This window comes from Gopherus evgoodei, chromosome 3 (assembly GCF_007399415.2).
Source record: "Gopherus evgoodei ecotype Sinaloan lineage chromosome 3, rGopEvg1_v1.p, whole genome shotgun sequence".
Taxonomy (NCBI): Eukaryota; Metazoa; Chordata; order Testudines; family Testudinidae; genus Gopherus; species Gopherus evgoodei.
In genome coordinates, this window is record NC_044324.1 from 126,018,744 (window position 1) to 126,043,064 (window position 24,321).

Genomic DNA, 24,321 nt, shown 5'->3' on the forward strand with positions numbered 1-24,321 from the left:
AGGCTTCAGGAAAAACATGGGTAAGTGAAACAACTGGTTTATGTGAAATTCTGAAACTATTTTAGGAGTGAATTTTGTTGTCATCAGAGAGGAACTTTTGTCTTTATGGAATATTGCATATGATGGATTGGCCATTAGGGCCCCAAGTTCACTTACCCTTCTGGCCAAAGTGCTGGCAATGAGGAAGGCAACCTTTCCATTTGAGACATGGAAGCTAGTGGTTCAAAAGGTAGCTTAGAGAGTGCTGAAAGCACTAAGTTAAGATTCCAGTGAGAGGCTGGTTTCTTTACTGGAGGAAAGGTTCTGATCAGACCTTTCAAAAGTGAGGAAAAAAATCAACCACCACCCGATGTTGGATGACATACACTGACTGCCACCAGGTGAACCTGTAGTGAGTTAAGAAAAAGGCCTGCTGTCACAAGAGTAAGATAGTCTAAAAAAGAGGGAATATCGTGGTCTCTGGGGATATTTGGTTTTGCTTGGCCCAGAGAGAGAAACGTTTCCACTTGGCAGGTAACATTTTCTGGTGGAAGCCTTTCTGCTATTAAGAATGAGTTGCACAGCTTCAGAGCAGGAATATACTAGGCTTGATGCATGAGATGAAGTGGGTTGGGATGTCTGAATCTGCTAGTCTCTTTAGTCTCAGAGATCCAAGAAAGGCCAAATGCTGTTAAGTGGATGGGATAACATTTGTAGGAAGACTTGAAAACTAGAATTGCCTGGGCCATTTGAGGATGATATCCAGTCGAATCTTCCATAGAACCTGAGGTAGTAGTGGGATGAGAAGGAAGGAACAGCTGAAGTGATCTATCCAAGGAAGAAATATAGCATCACCTCTGGAGTACTGACCTTGAGCTCCCATGCAGCAGTATTTGTTGTACTTCCTGTTTGCCCAAAATGCTTTTCACCACTGAATCACATAATTCCCACTTGTGATCAGTGGCAAAATGTCTGTTTAGGCTGTCTGCCAACAAGTTCTGGGCTCTTGGAAGGTATGCAGCCAATAAGGTGATATGGTCCTTGACACACCAGTTCTGTAAGGTGACCACTTCTATACACAGGGGGATGAATCTCACTCTTCCCTGCTTGTTTATGGAGAATACAGTTGTTAAACTGTCCAACATTATGAGGATCTGAGAACACGGATGAGTGGTAGAAATGATTTGTAAGATTCTCAGACTGTCCCATATTCCAGAAGGTGTGTGTATGTTCTGGTCTCCTGAGGTGTCCAAATGCCCTATACTGTCTGATCATCCATGTGAGCTCCCCAGCCTACCAGGAAGGCACCTGAATTATTGTATTGTCAGGTGTGGGGGATGCTAGAAGATGATAGGGTTACTGGCCTAATCCATGGGGGAAGCATTAGAAGGGATATATTTTGATCTCAGTAAGATTTTTGACAGTCCCACATCACATTCTCATAAAGAAACAAAGGAAATGCAGTCTAGATGAATTTACTATAAGGTGGATGCACAACTGGTTGAAAGACAACACTCAAAGAGTAGTTATCAATGGTTCACTGTCAAACTGGGAGGATGTACCTAGTGGGGTCTCACAGGGGTCAATCTTGGGTCTAGCACTACTCAGTATTTTCATTAATGACATGGTTAATGGAGTGGAGAGTATGTTTATAAAATTTGGGGATGACACCAAGCTGGGAAGGGATGCAAACACTTTGGAGGACAGATTCAGATTTCAAAATGACTGTAACAAACTAGAGAACTGGTCTGAATGCAACAAAATGAATTTCAAGAAAGACAAGTGCAAAGTATTTCACTTAGGAAGGAACAAATCACATGCATAACTACAAAATGGGGAATAACTGAGTAGGTGGTATTACTGCTGAAAAAAAATCTGAGGGTTATAGTGGATCACAAACTGAATCCAAGTCAACAATGTGCTGCAGTTGCAAAAATATTTCATCATCCTCCATGGGAATTTAATGACATGTCCCATTTCCATTCATGAAATAGATGAAAGATGTGGCTAAATTCCAGTCTATAATGTTGAGTGCTTACATTGGGTTTAGCACGCATTTTGGAGACTTCTTAAATTAAAACATGTTTTAACGGTCTCTCCTCCAAGATCTAAGAAATTTGTCTTAAATAATGAGTAGTCAAGATGCTGGAGAGAAAACTAGATTACTTGGTAGCTAGGTAAATCCATATACTGGCATTTGAGTTGAAGAGGGAGATTTGCAATATTTGTAATACAATGTATATGTGGAATGATTAATCATAATGTTGCAAAATAAAATGCACATGCTTTCTGCAATGTTCACTAAAAGTATCAGCATAATATTTAATACATATATAGACCTTTACACATCAGTGCTGTGCAAACACTAACTAGTAAATATCCACAATAGTCACATGAGAGGGAAGTATTATTACTCCTATTTTATAAATGGGGAAAATGAGCAGTGTAGTTAAATGACTTGTCCATTTTTATACAGTGAGCGAATGGCAAAGCAAGATTTAATACACAGAAATTCCTGATGCCAAAGCCTATGATCATTCCTCTTGATTACACTTCTTCACTATGCCATAATAGTTACTGTGTGTGGTTTTGCGCCTACTCATTCAGCACGTTGTCATAAACAGAGTGTTAAGGGTTAATGTCTCTTATACCTGTAAAGGTTACAAGCAGGGAACTGGACACCTGACCAGAGGATCAATCAGGAAAGATACTTCCGAATCTGGGTGGAGGGAAGTTTTTGTGTGAGTTCTTTGTTCTTGGGTTCTTCTCTCGGAGGGTCTGAGAGAGACCAGACATTACTACAAGCTCTCTAAGTTTCTTTTCATATAGTAAGTAAAGCAGGCGGTTTAGGCTTTTTAATTGTTTTACTCTATTTGCATTTGTGGATCTGGCTGGTTAACTTTTATATGTGTAGTTGCTGGGAATATTTTGATTTGTATTGGTACTGGGGGGAAGGTCTCTTTCTGGTGTCTGTAAGCTATAGAACCCTGTAATAGTTACATCTTGAAGTTACAAAGGTAATTCTTTACTTTTCCTTTCTTTTATTAAAAGATTTCTTTTTAGAGAACCTGATTGGTTTTTTTTTTAGTTTCCCTTGTGTTATTCCAGGGGATTGGGATAACTCACCAGGACGGGTTGGGGAGACGGGAGGAGGGAGTGGTAAAATCTCTCTCTGTTTTCCTTGAATCTGTTTGCCTCTTTGTGGAAGGGAAGGGAGATGCTTCTCTGTATGGTGATTTAAGAGGTCAGATCAGTATCTCAGGATAGCCCAGGGAGGGAAGTTCTGGGAGGGGGAAAGGTGGGGGAATGGTTTATTTCTCCTTGTTTTAAGAACCCAAGGGATCTGGGTTCTTGGGGTCCCAAGGGAAGGTTGGGGAGGTCAGAGTGCCCCAAAACACTATATTTTGGGTGGTGGCAGCCTATCAGATCTAAGCTGGTAATGAAGCTTAGGGAAATTCATGCTAGTACCCATATTTTGGACGCTAAGGTCCAGAATTGGGAATTATACTTAGGACACACGTGCACTTACTTTCAGTAGGAAGGTGAGCTGTTTCTTCTGTTCCTCAAGACGAATGGTGGCTAATTTCCAGTGCTCCTGAATTTCCGTGAGTTCTGTCTGCAGGGCTGCTTCAGCTCCACTATCAGCAGAGAGCAGCAGCTGCTTCCCAGCTTCCACAGTTAAAATGTAACTCCCTTGTTGCCGTAGGAGAACTTTCTCTCTAAGCTGCAAAAGTCAAGGATTTGTTAGCATCTTGTTTTTAATTCCAGTGAGTTATGATGTGTAAGTGACCCTAAAGCCAGCATTGGTAAAACATTTTTCACTGCTTTCTTAGCTTAAATACAGTGGGTTGCTACCCAAATGCATAAAGCTACCATTTTACAGTTCAACAAGTAGATCACTAGACAGAAGGTTTCCTCTCTTCATCCCCAATGCATACAGAGATTTTGAGAGTGGTGGGGATGAGAAAACTGACTTCTCCCCGCTCCTTCTCCACCTGAGTAGTTCAGAAACTCTGCAAGGGAGAAGCTCCTCTCTCCTGACTTCTGCTGTGAAGAGCACAGCAGACACGTACGTGCATCAACACTGCTATTTTCAGCCCTGCCAATTCCAAGCTAATAAGTGGATTTGTCTGACTTTGCACAAAGATGGACAACATGAGAGATCAAGGCCTTCTAAACATTATCTTAGCTCTGGTATGTCTTTAAGACCAAAGACTAATTAAAACATAAACATATAGGAGCACATACAGACCTCCTTGGGAGGTCAGTTGTGAATCAAGGAAATAGGTAACTGGGTGAAAGGAAATCTTCAGTTGTTGCTTGCATAGTCTTTGTTAAACACTAAGTCACTGGGATTTCTTTAGATCTATAAATCGAGCTTTCATTCTTACTGAGGCATGCTATTAGGTCTATTCTCTACTGTGAAAAACAACTATGTCCAATATTTCTGTGGCTGGACTCCACTGATCCATGACTACTGTAGTTAATTCGATTCCAGCACACTTTTAAGATTAAAAAACCTTTCAACTAAACATGAAAGCATACGGGAAAAGGACTACACAAGTATTTTAATGTATTGGACATACCTGCACTTCATCCAACAGGGCTCTGGCTTGCTGCAGTGGAATAGGAACACCACCCAGTCCACTCACTGGCTGATAGGACACTTCCATCAGCCATTTGCGTAGTTTTTCTGCCATCTCTCTGTAACGCTGCCATTGGCGGATCTGGCTGTCAATGATTCCCCTCCTCTGCTGTGCCCTGCGAATCACTCCTTGCCACTGATTACTGAGCAGCGTCAGTTTCAGATTAAACTCATCCCTATTAGAGAACAAACAAACAATACAAACCTGGGGTAAGAACTGTATCTTTGATCCATTTCTTTAATAAATGAAAAGCTGAAAAATGTATGTTTTCTGACAGCTCTCTCTAAAGTCAGAGTAGAAAGGGATGCACTACTCTTTCACATGGCAGCTAACGTTCAACTGGGATCTAAAACTACCACATTTCAGGACAACTGCCAGAACCAAAAGGCTGTAATTCTCTTCTCAAGGAAAACATCTTAATCCAAACTGAAATCTTTGTAGAAATTATTGGCAAACCCGATGCAAGTTCACAACCCTCTCTCGGACAAATCTAGACATGAAAAACACCTATCACTGATCTCAAAGTAGGAAAAACTAAATTTGTACTGGGAGAGGGATTTATGGCAAGTCCTGATATATAGTACAGTTGGATAAGGCTAGCATCTCTACAGCAAAAGCATTCCATATGCATTAGTGGTGTGTGTTGATTTTTACTTGTTTCATCATTAATATTTAATTCTCCTGGCCACATGCTTGTTCTCACTCCATCCCATTTGTGCTGCTCTGGTGGTGCAAAGTGGATAGAAAACTGATATGACGAGCCAGTGGCGGTTCTTCTGGCATAGTTTAATTCCCAAAAGACAAAGCAGGTATAGCTGGCTGTACACCACCCATTGCTCGCCCCCTTGGCGTAGGGGGCATTCTGGAGGCATGTCATTGTGGAAGGTGACAGGGACTATGTGCATTCTAGCCTGCAGAAACAGCCTCGGAGCTGCTCTGTTCCCAAAGATGACAAGTTGGAGGAATAAATGAGAATAATTTACATTAAAAACCCCAGTATTGTGCTGACACAGCACTGTATTACCAAGACACGGACAATCAGTACCTTTAGCTGCTTTACTTACATCTTCTGCGACTTCCACCTATCCTCTGCCTGTTTGCCTTTAATGGTGTTCTCCTCAATGTTAGCACTGTATTCCTTTTTTTTTTGTTTGGCAATTACCTAGCACACAGCATGCGTTACCACACATAAACAAACAACAAACACACGGGTGTCTACCTGTCATCCACCTGTCCTTGCTCTAGTAGGTGCTGCCCATCAGTGATGATTGAATGTAAAATCTGCTGGCGACTGAACATCTCTGCCTGGAACAGCTATTACAAAGGAGACAGAAGTGGTTTTAAAGCAAAGATCTCAAAGGTTTTCACCTCAAAGGTTTTTGCTATCACCAGCAAAAATTTCACTTCTCATTTAATTCACTCAGGCTTAATCCTGTTCCGGGTGAGCTCAATGGGAGTTTTGGTATCAACTTCGATGAGAATGGGATTAAACCCTCAGTCTTGAGGAGGAGGAGGGAGGAGTAATTATTCTTCCCAGGAATGGAATATTTTTTACTGTACATAAAAGCTAAACAAGTTCAACAGAACCTCAGCTCTAGACATCCTTTGGAGATAATACTGTGATTGACAGCATGTTTTAAACACAAGCTGTATGAGGAATTTTGAATCTTTTGGTTTGGGAATATTTGTGCACTTCTCATTTTCTGAAATGTTTTTAAATATAAATATGTTCTAGCTCTTTGCTTTTTGAAGTCAGATATCTGCATGCAGAATTTTTGAACCAAAACCCAGTACAAACTTAATATTGTAAGACAATTTTACATTGCAGATAAACCCTCTTTGACAGAGGTGCACAGTTGCATGGTGACACTGAAAATGTATTGGCTACTTTTTTATTTTTACACTAATCAAATCAAAATTTTGGATTTTTAAAAAGTTTTTAGTAGAAATACTACTACTGGAGTGAATCACCATAACTCTGCTTAAGTCAATGGAGTTGTGCTGATTTACACCAGCTGAGCATATGGTCCATTGTGTGATTATTTAAAAATATATTTTTCTGAAGGACTCAAGGAGGAAAAAAGACAAGCTAATATTTTCAGAAGTGCCCAAGCGACTTGGGAGCCAAAATCCCATTTTCAAAAGTGACTTAGGCACTTGCAAGCCCTAAGTCTTAATCAAAGTCAATAGGATTTGGGTCCCTAAATACCTAAAAGTTAAAAATTTGTTTAGGCTCCTAAGTCACTTAGTTCCAGATTTTAAAAGGTATTTCAATGATTACTTCTCACGGGAGTTAGGTGCCTAAATATCTTCAAAAATCTGGGTCTTAGATCCTTTTGAATTTTTTACCCAATATATCCTATAACTTCAGTACAAGAGAATGGTGCTTTCTGATATCATTGCAGACTTTTTCTGACAATATTTTTGGGGATATGTAGGAACCTGAGGCAGAGAATGTTTTATGTTAAAAACATACACATGCACACCATTTGTATGTTTAATCCATGTAAAAAACTAGTATCAATTTTGTTACAGGTAAGTATGTGGGACAGAAAGGAGTTTATCACTTAATCATCTTGTTATTGCCAAAACAGGGCTGTGGACCTGAGAATTTCAGAAAGGCAGCTAAGAAGCTAGTAGTTAATATGTTTACAGAAGTTCCCATCATCTCAGTCTCACTCCAGGAAGCTAATGGATAGGACAGGGAGATGAGGATGGAGCAGGGGAGCAATGGGAGCTAAGAGGGTGTTGGGAGATTAAAAGACTGGGAATTGATGCAGCAAAGACTGCAGATGAGGACAATGGGATGTCAAATGGAAGAAACAACCCTGTGAAATTACAAGATGATTTTTATATTCAGAAAATATATATATGGGCCACAGACTGCACACTAGTGGTCTATACACATGCTTAAATTATTAAGGTACAATATTTTCAGTGAGGATATAACAGAGGTAGTTTATTTCAGGATAAGGTAAAATGTCTCTCCATAAAGTCGGTTTGTTTTAACTTGCCTCGTGTGCCCTCTGTTGCTCCAACAAACTCTGGTAGTTTCCTGAAATCTCTGCAGCCAGTTTCTGCTCAGTCTGAACCAGAAATTCCATCCAACTCTCACATTTATCCAAAAAGGTCTGGTGTTGCAGCAAGAAAGACTGCAGCTTACTAAAATGACGAAAGGTCAATTCATTAATGCCTCCAGCTCACACAAAATAAAATGACAGTTGGTTTCCAGGGAGTCATTACAATTCTGGCTGATGCAGCTTTTCCATCACAAACCCACATGCTGCCTTATTCTAGAAGACTGTTTGATGTGGAACCCCCTTGTCCTCTCACCCTTTTTTCCCATTTCTTTAGTCTACATGTAAACAAAAACAGTATCATTTAAAATGTCAGCTTGTGTTCATAAACAGACAATCACCATAACTTTACTTTTGGTAGAATTCCCTTTGTCTCTTAGCTCAATATAAAGAGGAACAAGCTCATTATTACTTTATAACAATGCCTGAGGTCATGTCTCCACTTAAAAGGGTTTGCCAGTAGAGATCTACCAACAGAGCTATACCTCCCTAGTGGAGACATAGCTCACACTGCTAAAAAAAGTTCTTCTGATGATATAACTTAAACCAAGCTCCTGAATGGAATACCAAAATAGGATAACTGCATCTATAGTAACTGGGTTTTTTGCCAGGAGAATTACATCTATGCTAGGGCTTTTGCCAGCAAACCTATATTGTTTAGGGAGCTGACTTTTCACACTCCTAATCTACATAACTGTGCTGACAAACCTTTTGAGTGTAGACAGAAACCCTAGTTGTGATCCCAAAGGCAAGCAGCATCAGTTAATGCAATATTGATAACATAAAAAGGCCTGATCCACATTTAAGTTTTACTGGCACAGCCACATTGGTTGAGGATGTGATTTTTTTTTTTAACCAACATAAATATACTGGCAAAAGCCCTGGTGTACATGCAGTGATCCTGGAACAACTATATTTATATCAGCATAGTTTATGCTGGTTTCAGAGAAAAGTATAAGAACTTTTGTACTGATATAACTACATCCACACAAGAGCTTTTGCCAATGTAGCTATACTCAGGAAGATATGGGCTATAAAAAGCCAGCTCCTAAATGACCAGTGGAGTTAGCAAACAGGAGTGACTAACAGGAGAGTTTTGCGAGGAAGTTTAAGATACATGTAACATTCTTTAAACTTAAACCACAATCTCCCCCTTGCCCAAAAACCAAAACCTCAACAAAGGAACTAACTTCAGCAGCAAAAAGAGAATTCAGGCAGAAGTCCTGCCACAGAGTGCGGGCTATGCAGTTTATTGCATCCGATGCAGCATGTCTGATTACCTGCGCTATGGGCAGGTGGCATGTGTCTGCATTTGGTGCAAGGAGCTCCTGGCCCTCAGACCATGTATGGGCGTTGGAGACCAGGGTGACTCAGCTGGAGAAGCTAAGGAAGACATAGATACAAAGATGAGACTTTCTGGGACACAGTAGAATGGTCTCACCCCCATCTAACAGCCCCTGTGCTGTCGAGGAGGATGAAAGTCTCAGGGAAGGAGAACATCCAACTGGAGCAGACGGAAATGATCCCATAGTTGGGACCCTCCTTCCAGATGTTGCGATATCCTCTCCCAGAGGGAACTCCAGTTATTAGGAAGAGACAAGTATTAGTAATGGGCGATTCGATCATTAGAAACATAGCTGGGTTTGTGATGACTTGAGACCTCTAGATAGACTTACATGTAGTGCTAGGAAGGAGCCAGTGGTCATGATACATGTAGGTGCAAATGACATAGGGAGGGATAGGAGAGAGGTCCTGGAGTCCAAATTTAGGCTACTAGGTAAGAGATTGAAGTCCAGGACCTCCACTGTAGCATTCTCTGAAATGCTTCCAGTTCTGTGTGCAGGGCCAGTTACAGAGGTAGAACTGCAGGGTCTCAAAGCGTGGATGAGACGATGGTGTAGAGAGGAGGGGTTTTGATTTATTAGGAACTGGAGAAACTTTTGGGAAAGATGAGCCTATACGAAGGATGAAAAAAAGTCCCATTCAATTACATCATGTAAATGGCAGACAGCTAAATGGCAGACAGGATAAACTTTAAAAGTTCTTATATATAAATTCTATAAGTCTAAATAATAAGATGGGTGAACTAGAGTGCCTTGTATTAAATGAGGATATTGATATAATAGGCATCACAGAAACTTGGTGGAATGAGGATAACCAATAGGGGACACTAATACCAGGGTACAAAGTATATTGGAAAGACAGAACAGGTCGAGATGGTGGGGGAGTGGTGCTACATGTGAAAGAAATTGTACAATCGAATGAAGTAAAAATCTTAAATGAACCAAACTGTACACTAGAATCTCTACGGATAGTAATTCCATGCTCAAATAATAATATAGCAGTAGGGATATACTACCGACCACTTAACCAAGATGGTGATAGTGACTGTGAAATGCTCAGGGAGATTAGAGAAGCTATTAAAAGAAAAAAAAACCTCAATAATAATGGGGGATTTCAACTATCCCCATATTGACTGGGAACATGTCACCTCAGGATGCAGAGATGAAGTTTCTTGACACCTTAAATGACTGCTTCTTGGAGCAGCTAGTCCTGGAACCCATAAGAGGAGAGGCAATTCTTGATTTAGTCCTAAGTGGAGCACAGGATCGGGCACAAGAGGTGAATATAGCTGGTCCCTTTAGTAATAGTGACCACAATATAATTAAATGTAACATCCCCGTGGTGGTGAAAACTCCACAGGAGCCAAACACTGTAGCATTTAATTTCAGAAAAGGGAATTACACAAAAATGAGGTGGTTAGTTACACTAAAATTAAAAGGTAAAGCAGCAAAAGTAAAAACCCTGCAAGCTGCATGGAAACTTTTTAAAGACACCATAATAGAGGCTCAACTTAAATGTATACACCAAATTAAAAAACATAGTAAGAGAACCAAAAAAGAGCCATCATGGCTAAACAACAAAAGTAAAAGAAGTAGTGAGAGGCAAAAAGGCATCCTTTAAAAAGTGGAAGTTAAATCCTAGTGAGGAAAATAAACTCTGGCAAATGAAGTGTAAAAATATAATTAGGAAGGCCAAAAATTTGAAGAACAGCTAGCCAAAGACTCAAAAAGTAATAGGATTTTTTTTTTAAAGTACATCAGAAACAGGAAGCCCACTAAATAAGCAGTGGACAATTGAGATGCTAAAGGAGTACTCAAGGACGATAAGGCCATTGTGGAGAAACTAAATGAATTCTTTGCGTCGGTCTTCATGGTTGAGGATGTGAGGGAGATTTCCAAAACTGAGCCATTCCTTTTAGGTGACAAATCTGAGGAACTGTCCCAGATTAAGATGTCATTAGAGGAAGTTTTGTAACAAATTGATAAACTAAACAGTAATAAGTCACCAGGAGCAGATGGTATTTGCACAAGAGTTCTGAAGGAACTCAAATGTGAAACTGTAGAACTACTAACTAACATCTGCTTCTGCACCAAATGACTGGAGGATAGCTAATGTGATGCCAATTTTTAAAATGGACTCCAGAGGTGATCCCGGCAATTACAGGCCAGTAAGCCTGACTTCAGTACTAGGCAAACTGGCCGAAATTATAGTAAAGAACAAAATTGTCAGAGACACAAATGAACATAATTTGCTGGGGAATAGTCAACATGGTTTTTGTAAAGGGAAATCATGCCGCACCAATCTACTAGAATACTTTGAGGGGGTCAACAAACATGTGGACAAGGGGGATCCAGTGGATATAGTGTATTTAGATTTTCAGAAAGCCTTTGACAAGGTCCCTCACCAAAGACTATTAAGCAAAATAAGCTGTCATGGGATAAGAGGGAAGGTCCTCCCATGGGTTGGTAACTGGTTAAAAGATAGGAAAAAAGAGTAGGAATAAATTGTCAGTTTTCAGAATGGAGAGAGGTAAACAGTGGTGTCACCCAGGGGTCTGTTCTGGGCCCAAACCTATTGAACATATTCATAAATGATCTGGAAAAAGGGGTAAACCGTGAGGTGGCAAAATTTACTGAGGATACAAAACTACTCAAGGTAGTTAAGACCCAGGCAGTCTGCGAAGAGCTACAAAATGATCTCTCAAAACTGGGTGACTGGGCAACTAAATGGCAGATGAAATTCAATGTTGATAAATGCAAAGTAATGCACACTGGAAAACATAATCCCTATACATATACAATGATGGTGTCTAAATTAGCTGTTACCACTCAAAAAAGGGATCTTGGAGTCAGTGTGGATAGTTCTCTGAAAACATCTAGTCGATGTGCAGCAGCAGTCAAAGCAAACAGAACATTGGGAATCATTAAGAGATAGATAATAAGACGAAAAATATCATATTGTCTCTATATAAATCCATGGTATGCCCACATCTTGAATACTATGTACAGATTTGGTCACTCCATTTCAAAAAAGAGCAACAAAAATTATTAGGGGTATTTAGCGTCTGCCATATGAGGGGAGATTAATCAGACTGGGACTTTTCAGCTTGGGAAAAAAGGGGGATGTGATAGCGGTCTATAAAATCATGATAGGTGTGGAGAAAGTAAATAGGGAAGTGTTATTTAGTCTCTCTCATAACACAAGAACTAGGGTCACCAAATGAAACTAATCAGTGGCAGGTTTAAAAACAAACAAAAGGAAGTATTTTTTTACCCAACGCACAGTCAACCTGTGGAATTCCTTGCCAAAGAATGTTGACCAAGGCCAAGACTATAACAGGGTTCAAAAAAGAACTAGATAAATTCATGCAGGATAGATCCATTAATGGCTATTAGCCAGGATGGGCAGGGTTGGGGTCCCTAGCCTCTGTTTGCCAGAAGCTGGGAATGGGTGACAGGGGATGGATCACTTGGTGATTACTTGTTCTTTTCATTCCCTCTTTGGCACCTGGCATTGGCCACTGTTGGAAGAGAGGATACTGGGCTAGATGGACTTTTGGTCTGATCCAGTATGGCCACTCTTATGTTCTTACTGGTTTTGTTATATCAGCAAAATTCACATTGTGCAGGTAAAGCCAAAGTTCCACATGCCATGCATTAAACTGCATTTTCCAGCTCAGAATGACTAACAGAGAGTAATACATGTCCTTCTAGCTGACCGACCTGAATCTTTCTGTCGTCTGAGATGAGATTATGGACCACTGCCTGTTCAGATTCTGCATCCTTTTGATTTCTTTATCATTCAGGGGTAGCCTGTAACCCCGCTCATTCAGACGGTCCAAGTCTGGTGCCATGCTACTGAACTTTAACATCTGGCTCTGGAACAAGTGATAAAGAACATATGTAGCTATAGACAGAGAAATTCAATAATTATCTTATTGGAATCTGAAAATTATGGGAAAGCTCCTAGTTGACAAATTTGGGATGGCTTGGATTGCCACCTTGTGGTAAGTGCTCTCCATTGCCAGGCAAGAGACTCATGATCCTAGATCCTTGCAAAAGGAGGCATCTCTTCAAAGATAGTGCACTTAGCCTGTGAAAAGAAATTTCTTGTGCTGATCAGTACACCCATCAATTAAGACATAGTGGAGAGAAGTTCTGTAGCTATTTCTGGTGGAAGGATAACAGCAGGGCTAAAATGGAGGAAATACTGGGTTTGCGGGGGAGGAGGGGTGTCATCAACTTTCTGTCAGGGATTTGTTCCTGACAGAAGTAAAAAGACAAACAAGTAACCATATATATAGTATAATACACATACACATTCACTTTAATTATTAAGATATTAAAAATTAGCATATAAGAGAAATTACTTAATTTAGGGTGTAGAAAATATCATCACATAAAGTTCATTTGACTTAACTTGCCACTTGTGCAGATGTTAAGATATATTTTAAAATGTGTAATACTTTCTAGAGTTGGTAACAGATCAAAAATCTGGATGTGCACACTCTTATACTCGAGGAAGTTTGGATCTGGTCCTGAATTTCCAACAGAGTATTCTGGGAATCCCTTGTATAATAAGCAGATTATATATTACATTTCAAAGAATGGTCATTCTCATGGGATCAGGCTATTAAACTCTGCTTCATATTCAGGGGTCACTGATGCATCTTGCATCTCTGTTGAAATGTTACACTGGGGTATTTATTTTCTTTCCTGACACTATCCAGATATAAGAGGAAATGAGATACAGCACATAATATTCAGTTAGCTGTCCAAACGTTTGAAGGTTCAATTTAGGTAAGTACCCAAAGGTCTGGATGTCCAAATCATTTTTATGTGAACCTCTTGTATCTGCAAAGCTTATGTGAACAGTCTTCCTGCTTCCATGTAGGCAGAAATAAAAGAGCTGCTTTTGTGGTACTTTATCTTTTCTACTTTCTGTGCCAGGCTCATGAATTGCAGAGGTTCAGGAATATGAAGAGAACAGAGATAAAAGAAAATATACAAACTTTTCTGAACTTCTAAAACTGTTCAATTCAAGTTTGGATGTTTTTGCACTTACTTTATTCCAATCAGTTTGCCCACCCAGATCCTTCTTACACTGAGGCACAAGGAAGGCAGTCAAGAATAGACTGCCAGAATTAACTTTTGGTTTTCTGTCTTTAGTGTGTGTATGTGAGGCTTTGATGAGAAGTGAATGCATGTGTAGATTTTGTGCATACGGTATACTATACAGAAGCTCCCCGGGTTGTGCAAACCTGACTTACGGAAATCTTCTCTTACTGAAAAAGTTCCATATGCTTTTTTTTTGGGGGGGGGGGGGAGGAGCAGTGCATAACTGTTGGAGATACGTTCCCGATTTACACAAAATTCAGAACGGAACGCTTGCTTAAGTGGGGAGTATCTATGCATGGGTCATGCTGACCTCAATTTAATGTCATACTGTCTATATTTGCCACTCACTTTGAGTTCTTCCATCCTATTCTGGATTGTAGAGAGGTCAGATGAATGACTGGGGTCTTGTCCTTTCAACATTTCTTCAGCTTCTGTTATCCAGGCCTCCAGACCTTCTAGGCTCTTAGCAAATGTCTCATAGTCTAGAATTCCAGCCTAAGAAAAGAAAGTCCACAATTTAAAAGCTTAACATGAGGTCACATAATATTTATGTTCTTGCTGTGCTCTTCACTGCCCTTTCAAACATCCTGATGCTCCAACGCCCATAATAGCAATTCTCATTGGTAGCAATGGGACTGCTGATTGCTTCTCCACAGTAGAACCAATATTTTTTGATTAGAGGCAGTGATACTGCCTCCATAGTAAAGGCTGTATTTGTTTTGAAAGTGAGGTTATAATCCTTTTGCTAGGCATGAAAACAAGAGCTGATTGTAACAAAACTTACACCATTTAGTCTTTAAAGCACCAATTCAGCAAAGTACTTAGCACATGCTTAACTTTAAGCACATGCACACTGAACTCAATGGGACTTAAGCACACGCTTAAGTGTTTGATGAATAGAGGGCAACAGTAAACCTTTACTTTTCAAGAAAGTAAATCAGCTCTGTTAGGAGTTCAAAGGGATTAACAATGGCGCTTTTCAAAAAAAAATTAGGGTTGATTTGGAGGTCCTTCACCATAAAAATAGCTTTGTTGTAACACTTGAAACTCTGCAAAAATGTAATTCTAAATAAAATCACATACACAAATTAATTTAAAAAGAAAAATTCAACCCCCAAAATTCTTAGCTTTATCTTAATTTTAAGGTTTCAAGACTGAATGCTAAAAATGTAATGTTATTTTAAAAATAGTTTAGGTGTCTGAGATAATTAAACTTTTCCCTTTATAAAACCAAATTGTCGGCTTAAGTAATACTGTTAATAAAAATAAAGAGTAGTCATAGTTAAATTCTAGATTGCTATAAAAGCCCTCTTCTTTTATACTGTTTAAGAAATGGCATGCATGCTTGTTATTTTATAGGTTTAACAAACTGAACTGGCAGTCTTATGAGCACTTTCTACAGCACACAGCCATCTGGATATAAGCTACTTCCCTGTACTTTTTTCATGCATAATGTACGTTTGCTGAAGGACTTGTGCTGTGCCGCCATTGTTGTGCTTTAATCAGCGGAACTGGACATTTCCCATGCCATTGGCAACTGATTTATGAGCACAGTTTCTTTACTGACTCCTGTATATATTTAATGTGGGATTTTCAAAAGCATTCAGCAATGGCCTTTTCCCATTGAAGTAAATGGTAACACTCTCGCTGACTTCAACAGGAGCACAGCTAGGTTAATGAGGAATGCTTTCAAAAATCCAATCCTGGTTTCCCTACATGTTTATTGACTGTGAGGGACTCCTTGATATTTCCTAGCCCCTTGTAGCTAAGTAGCACCTGTGGATCTGGAGGTTAGCTCTATACACTGACTGACTGACTGTCATGTCCACAACTGCTATGTGGTTTCTAGCTTCCTATGGTAAATTTCTGCCCCTCTTGCAAGGTTTGTTGTCCCTTTTTCAGCACTGGGACTCACCTTCCTAATTTCCTATTATAGGTTTGGGCATGGTAGTTGGATTCTCCCACCTTTAGCTTTACTACACATACTACATGGATCTCTAGGGAATATGCCTGTGCAGATTATGCACCTTTTTTGGGTGTAATTTTCCATGCAACTTTGGCTAGATCAGTGCACATATTTTCAGGCTGAATGGAATGATCAGGAGCAATGAATACAAGTAAGCTTTTCATACCTGAAGTACAGCCTTTTGCCTGATGAGAGCCTGCTCTAAGGCTGACAACTTTTGGCTCAGGGAGAGTTGATCAGACTGAATAGCTGCTACTGCGGAAGTCTCCACTTGTTGCTTAAGCTGCTCTCCAAGTTCATGAAGAACAAACAGAGAATCCTGCACTGTCCCCAGGCATTTCAATAGATCCTGTAGTGAACAAAAGCTTAAAATTCACTCTGATTCAAAACAATCTCAGCTGAGCTCTTGAGGTTCTCAAAATTTGTAATGTAACTCATGAAAAAAAGCTGATTACATTTTAACATAAATACTACTACATTCCACTAGAAAAGCCTTTAGTAACTCTTGATTGACCTCTGTAGTATGGAAAAGAGCATGTTTCAATATATACGTTCAAAGGATTGGAAAAGGAATGATCGATCAGCTATTTACATGCAAATTTTGAGCACTGATCAGAAACACGTGGAAAGCATCCACGTGGATCAGTTGATATGATGTCATTTCTAGAAGCGAAAAATACCTCACTTTGGATCAGTAAGTTCAACTTTGACTGGACACACCCTCTCTCTAAGTTAACTAATCTAGTTGGAAGATTTTTTTAAATCCTTATATTTTTGTGCTTATTGTTTTCATGGCAAAAACATGCCAAATGAGCACAGGAGGAAACAATCCTACTTTGACATTTCTGGTTGTGAACCCAAGTGCCTGAAAACCCATGAATGCAATTTTAGGTAGCAATTTTTTCATCTGTATATTTTGATAGCTTACACTAAATAGAATGAAAATGGCGAGGACCTGTATCACAGGGTGGCTGGCGCCAGTAAATGAAGCAGGTCCAACTCTCTGTGCCAGAATAGGTGAACATAAGAACGGCCATAGTGAGTCAGACCAAAGGTCCATCTGGCCCAGTATCCTGTCTTCTGACAGTAACCAATGCCAGGTGCCCCAGAGGGAATGAACAGAGCAAGTAATCATCAAGTGATCCATCCCCTGTTGCTCACTCTCAGCTTCTGGCAAACAGAAGCTCGCGACACTGTCCCTGCCCATCCCGGCTAATAGCCATTGATGGACCCATCCTCCATGAATCGATCTAGTTCTTTTTTGAACCCACTTATAGTCTTGGCCTTCACATCCTCTGGCAAAGAGTTCCACAGGTTGACTGTGTGTTGTGTGAAGAAATACTTCCTTTTGTTTGTTTTAAACCTGTTGCCAATTAATTTCATTTGGTGATCCCTAGTTCTTGTATTATGAGAGGGAGTAAATAACACTTCCTTATTTACTTTCTCCACACCAGTCATGATTTTATAGACCTCTATCATATCGCCCCTTAGTCGTCTCTTTTCCAAGCTGAAAAGTCCCAGTCTTATTAATCTCTCCTCATACGGAGCACATTCCATATCCCTAATCATTTTTGTTGCCCTTTTCTGAATCTTTTCCAATTCCAATATATCCTTTTTGAGATGGGGCAACCACATCTGCACACAGTATTCAAATACGGAAGTATCATGGATTTATATAGAGGCAATATGATATTATCGGTCTTATTATCTATCTCTTTTTTAATGATTCCCAACATTCTGTTCGCGTTTTTGACTGCTGCTGGACATTGAGTGGATGTTTTCAGAGAACTATCCACAATGACGCCAAGATCCCTTTTTTGAGTGGTAACAGCTAATATAGACCCCATCATTTTAGATGTATAGTTGGGATTATGTTTTCCAATGTGCATTACTTTGCATTTATCAACATTGAATTTCATCTGCCATTTAGTTGCCCAGTCACCCAGTTTTGAGAGATCCTTTTGTAGCTCTTCTGCCTGGGACTTAACTGTCTTGGGTAGTTTTGTATCATCTGCAAATTTTGCCACCTCAGTGTTTACCCCTTTTCCCGGATTATTTATGAATATGTTGAACAGGACTGTTCCCAGAACAGACCCCTGGGGACACCACTATTTACCTCTTTCCATTCTGAAAACTGACCATTTATTCCTACCCTTTGTTTCTCATCTTCTAACCAGTTACCAGTCCATGAGAGGAGCTTCCTTCTTATCCCATGACAGCTTACTTTGCTTAATAGCCTTTGGTGAGGGACCTTGTCAAAAGCTTTCTGAAAATCTAAAGCTACCAGTTTGGCCAATTAAGAGGGCCAGTCAGCACCTGGGACTATAAAGAATGGGGAGAATTGGAGACGGTCTCCCAGTGAGTGAATGAGGACTGTCTTAGAGCACAGTCTGAGTCATTCAGGAAAAGGGCAGGTGAGAGCTGCCACATACCAGGTGGATGGTGAAAGGTCCCAAAAGGAAGCTATGGAAGGTTCCTGGGGAAAGCTGAAGGTAGGATAGCGAAGAGGGGTTTGCTGGCTGGCATCCCCAAGCCAGAGAGCTGATGGCAGGAGACCATTGGACGGGCTTACTTGCTGATGACTCCACACTTGAGAGGTGGGTCCAGGGAAGGATACTCCCCTGGTGAGGGATGATCTCCCAGCAGAGCAGCTGTAGGGGTTTCCTGCTGGTAAGAGCAGGGTTGCACTCTAGCTGATAGGGCTGGGGTGGCTGTCATAGCAGAGGGACAGAGGAGCCTACGTGTGGCAGATGGCACCAGAGTGTGGTAAGAAAGGACAACCTACAGAAAGGGCGTGAGGGGGGTGCTTGCTGGGAAGAGCAGGGCTTTAAAGACTATATCCACCAGATGTGGAAGATGAACTATGTTTGGGACTTCTGTTGCAGATGCAATGAGCTATATTTTGGTAATAACCAGTTCTAAGAAGGGATATTATTAAAGCAGGAGAACCTGAAGTGGAGTGACTGAGGACTCAAAGAGTGAACTGAGGCTGACATGCCTGTTGTGCCGTGGCCTGATGCTAGAGGGTGCTCCAGGCAACCTTCTATGACAATCTGCCTATCAAAGGCAGTGGTATAATGGGCTATCGTAACTCATAAATGAAGAAATTTGTCCATGTTTAGGAGATAAATTGTACCTTTGACATGAGATGTGGGTAAACTGATGAAGGGGCAGAATCTTGAGATTTCAACAGAATGCATCATGTTCTTTCACAATCAAAGAGAGGTGGGAAAAGATTTTAAACTTCTCTCTTCTGTTCTGCCTGATGTATTTTCCAGTCTAGAGTATGTAGGCTAAATCATAGCAGCGGACCTTGCAATCCTCTCTCATGTGAGCTCTCTCACTGAAATCAATGGGAACAGTTCACCAAGTAACTGTGACTTGGATAAGGAAAGACCGAAGGATTAGGCCCAAAGATAGGTGCACACAGTAATTCAATTCATCTGCCTCTAGCATGGGCCTTGACCAATACATAGAAGTGTCTGAACTAACATTTAAGATGAGGAATGAAGTTTGCGTGGGAGAAGTTTGCGTGAGAAAATCCCAGGAACCCAGGAGAACTTAGTACCCTGAATTCCTGATTCAGGAAGGTGGGGGCCCCTTTGGCCTTGTCTCATGGCAGAATCTGGATAGGAAAGGCAAAGCCCATGGTTATTGCCTGAAGGATTCTTTAGTGAAGAGAAAATATCTCCCCTACATACACATCTCAAACTATTTTGATTAGCCCGGATAAACAATTTAGTATAGAAAACCCTGTTGTGATATTAGCCCAGGTAATTGTGCTAAAGCAGTGAGCTTACATTGCAATCCTGAATCCAAGTAGTGACTTCATCATCAGCTATGTCCTTGTTAGTGGCTGTCTTCAACAGCTCATTGGTTTGGCCCTCATGCTGCTGGACTGAGGAGCAGCACTGGCTGTAACAGTCTTTGTACTTCTGCCAGAGCTGAAGCAGGACCTTACTTGAGTGTAGCTGCTCTGCAATCTCTTCCAAAAGGTTATTCCACCTGGCAGATATATCAAATGGATATGTCAAAGCGTGTGAGTTAACAGAGCTATACAGAAGAAGGCCTAAAGTAGCAATTATATACTGTTCATAGATACGTAAAGAATTACATGTTTGCTTTGACAAGTAGTGGTTTAGAAAACAAGTAACTCTTATGACTCAAATTAGATTAGATCATGGTTATTACATAAAACTGATGCTGTTTTAAATCATACTTTAAAAAAAATCAGTAGTACAATATTCTCAGAGCACTTAAACACAGGAATGTATATTCACATGAACTGCCATACTGCATCATATTTGTATCTGACAATAGCCATCACTAGATGCTTGCAAAAAAGGGGCAAGAAAAACTGCACAGCAGGCAGAAGAAGGGCGATACAGTCTCCTGCTAGTCTCTAATAGCCACAAATTGGTTAAAGCTCTGAAGACTGAGGGGTTACATCCTTTAAAAAAAACTCTTAAAAAGTATTAACTATAACAACTTTGGATATTCTTGTTATCCATACAATCCCTCTTTAAATCTTGCTAAATTCTTGGCTGCAATGACATCTTGTGGCAAAGAGTTTTACAGTCTAATCACATGTTGCGTGAAAAAGTATTTCCTTTATCAGTTTTGAAATTTGCCACCCTTCAGTTCACTCACTTTTCCAGAACTATGAGACACTGAAAAAATAAATTCCCAGTTTACATTCTCAATATTGTATATTATTTTTAATACTTTTGTCAAGTCCCATCTTATTCCTCTATAAAGTAAAAATCCCAAACTATTCAATCTCTCCTCTTATGATAATTTTCCATACCCCTAATCATTTTCCTCATTCATCTGTGGAGCCTTCTAATTCTGCAGTATCTTCTTTGAGATGGGACGATCAGTACTACAAACAGTATTCAGGATGAGGGCGAGCCATTGATTTATATAATGGTATAAAGATGTCTTTGGTATTATTCTCCATCCTGTTCCCTGTGAATCTTAACATCTTGTTTGCTTTTTTTGACTGCAGCTATACCTTGAACAGAGGCCTTCATTGAGTTGGTTATGTGAAGCCCAGGTCCCCTTCCAGAGTTGATACCCTTAATTTAGAATACATCTAAACACTCTTGGTGCATGTATATATGAAAATTTAAGTTCTTCCTTCCATTTTGCATTACTTTGCATTTATCAACATTGAATTTCATTTGCCATTATGTAGACAAATTACTTGGTTATGCCCTTCTGTTTCTTCAATCCTCTCCGGACTCAAGAAACCTGAATATTTTTGAACAATTTACAAATTTTAAAGTATATTTAAAGCTCTAAAATATTTCATACAAAATCAATGAACAAAATAAAATAAAATGAGGAAATCAGATAATCCAAACATATTTAAATTAGGTTTTGAGAGCTGGAAGCTTTCAACCATAACTTTCAGTTTAACAACGTTGAACACAAAAGCAGCCTTTATACCTCATATTGACTTCTTTCAGAGAGTCAGAAAGTGTTTCAGTGACTGGTGGGTGACACACTTTCAATAACTGGTTTGTCACTGAACCAAACTTCCGTAAGCTGTTCTCTTGCTTTTCCAACTCATCCTGCAGGGTCTGTATAGAGAGAAAAAAGAAAAACAACATTGAGATCTATTCCACTCCTGTAGAATAAAAAAGATTTTAATCTCACCACAGAAGTGCATGAGTCATATGACTTCATGAAATCAATTTACGTTTCTTATTTTTACCCCTATAATAATTCAAATCATACTTAAATACATGTTTAAAGAAACACTGTCGGGTTAAATTTGGCTCAAAATCTAGATTTTATAAAAATTACATTTTTACCAAATCCATTTACCTAAATGAAAAAACGTTTCAACGAAACAAGTTGACTTTAAACAAATATTCACATACAGTGCTTGCAACCAAAAGACTACACTATATGCTAGTCTATCATGAATAAAAAGCAAAACTGACTGCAGGCTAACTACTGAAGAAACAATATTAAAATTGACTAGTCTATTTTCCACAGTCCAAGTGAGAGAAATGCACAGAAGTGAACTAGCAGCACAAGTAGTGAAAAGTAGACCTTATTTTTAAAATTCTTTTGGTTATTAATTTAGGATGTTCTTAGCAACACAAGGAAGTATGTTTTCAAAAAATATTGTTAACCTATTTATTTACACTGAGCTGAAGTTTAAACAAGTGTGGAATTCAAATCATCGCCATTAGGGGATCTCAAACTTTTTAAACAATGTGATCATGAGATGCGCTCTTTGTTAAGAGACCTCCCAACCCATCCTTGGACTCATGAACAGCTACAATAATTGCTTAAGGCTAGATCATGAGTTAACAATCTACTCTCAACAAGGGACAGTGCAGCCTGGGAAGGAACTTGTGACTAAGGGGAGCTCTACAGGAACATTTAGTTCAGAACAATCTGGGATGTAAGTCTATCCCACACCAGTCTTCCACAGACTAACTCTCCACGTGGACCCTGCTGACACACACTAACAGTCCATTAATGCGCTTTGATCTACCCTGCTTTGAAATGGGAGTAGATGAAAGTGTTAGTGCATGGCAGCAGGGTCCACATGGAGAGTTAGTCTGCAACAGGCTAGTGAAGGGTAGATTCACACTCCAGCTTGCGGCAAACTAAACGTTCGCGTTGACAAGTTCTAAGGCTATGTCTACACTGCAATAGCAGATTTGACTGCAACACGTGTAGACACAATTGAGCTAACTTTGATCTAGCTAGCTTGCTAAAAACAGCAGTGAAGCTGTGGCAACACAGGCAGTGGCACTGGATAGCCACCTGAGTATGTACCAGGGTACTGGTCGGTCAGACTTATGCTTGCATCATTTAGCCCATATCACCACCCATGTTGCCATTTTTAGCGAACTATCTTGATCAAATCTAGTTTGGCTACGTATAGACATGCTGCAATCACACCTCTTGACGGCACAGCCGCAGATCCTTTCCCAGTCTCCCTGCTGCTTCAAGGAGGGTGTAAACTGGACTGGGTCTGTCTGCTGCTGGATGTGTTTGGAGGGGTGGAGGGGGAAGGGGTACAAGGGAGCACTGCCCAGTCACCTGCTCCTGCCCACCCAAATAAGGAGAGGAGGAATACAGTGCTTCTGCTGAGCCTATTTCCCTTCCAGTGCTGTGAGTGGCAGTACAGGCTGTCAGCTCAAAGTAGTAAGGTGGCACCTTGGGCCCACAATCTGTCCCAAAGAAAAAAAATCAAAAGTATTTATTGTTTTACTTGCTGCCTTTTATGAAATGTAATATCTGGGAACAAGGAAAAGAGGCAGCACCATTTGTCAGCGAGTGCTCTGTGGACCTCAATTTACACATATGCCATTTTCACCTTCACTTGTATCTTTGCAACTCCACTGACACATGTATACAATCTATCTAAACTGCCAATCATTGCAACAACATCAGCTTAAATTTGCCCCCAATTAACTACTAATAAAACACATTTTTAAATAAGTCCTAAGACATATGAAATGTTTCCACAATATTTTTAATTTCAAAAACAACGGTTTAAAAACAAACACACTTCTGTGCTGGCAGTGTTTTGAATGATCATGTTTTTATTATGAGCTTGTGATACTTAATATTTTTCATAAATCCCCTGCTCCTGGAGTCATTTGAATATGTGAGAATCTCAGCTTTTGTTTTTTAAAAAGTGTAAGTTTCTAGCCCTCATGATTAAAAAGGAAAACTTGAAAATGTGACCTGAGTGTTCCCTAAAGACTCAGAAACCTGAAGGCAAATAAAAAGGACTCTATTTTTCTTAAACCCTCATGATTTTTAAGCTAGTTGCATGGTTTTGAAAGTTTGAGGTTGGCAATACTGTGTTTGAAACGCATACACTGCAACACTGAAACCTGAAAGAGACAAAAAACCAATTACTTGCCTTTCTGTAACTTGTTCTTTGAGATGTGTTGCACATGTCAATTCCACTGTAGGCGTGTACATGCCTTGTGCACAGTTGTCAGAAAACTTTTTCCCCTCAGCAGTACCTATCGGGGCAGCTCAAGCACCCTCAGTTGTCACGTGCCACTGCATGTTGGTGTAAGAGGGTGGAGCTGCCCCGACCTCTCTCAGTTCCTTTTTACCTCCCACAAAGAGGGGAAGGAGGGCAAGTTGTGGAATAGACACGTAGACCACATCTCGAAGAACAGTTACAGAAAGGTACGCAACTTTCT

The 24,321-nt window shown here is 40.0% G+C and overlaps 1 protein-coding gene across 1 annotated transcript in view; it reads right to left on the reverse strand.

Annotated features, from left to right (window-relative positions):
• Nucleotides 1–24,321, reverse strand: part of SYNE1 (spectrin repeat containing nuclear envelope protein 1) — a 402,501-nt gene that overhangs the window by 58,020 nt on the left and 320,160 nt on the right. Inside the window, exons 116-124 of the mRNA XM_030556596.1 lie at nucleotides 21,581–21,714; nucleotides 19,930–20,134; nucleotides 16,296–16,478; nucleotides 14,512–14,658; nucleotides 12,769–12,923; nucleotides 7,640–7,787; nucleotides 5,845–5,939; nucleotides 4,566–4,800; nucleotides 3,509–3,703 (exon numbers count right to left, since the gene is read on the reverse strand). Of these exons, the coding sequence (XP_030412456.1) occupies nucleotides 3,509–3,703; nucleotides 4,566–4,800; nucleotides 5,845–5,939; nucleotides 7,640–7,787; nucleotides 12,769–12,923; nucleotides 14,512–14,658; nucleotides 16,296–16,478; nucleotides 19,930–20,134; nucleotides 21,581–21,714 (1,497 nt within the window). The remainder of the gene's footprint in view (nucleotides 1–3,508; nucleotides 3,704–4,565; nucleotides 4,801–5,844; nucleotides 5,940–7,639; nucleotides 7,788–12,768; nucleotides 12,924–14,511; nucleotides 14,659–16,295; nucleotides 16,479–19,929; nucleotides 20,135–21,580; nucleotides 21,715–24,321) is intronic.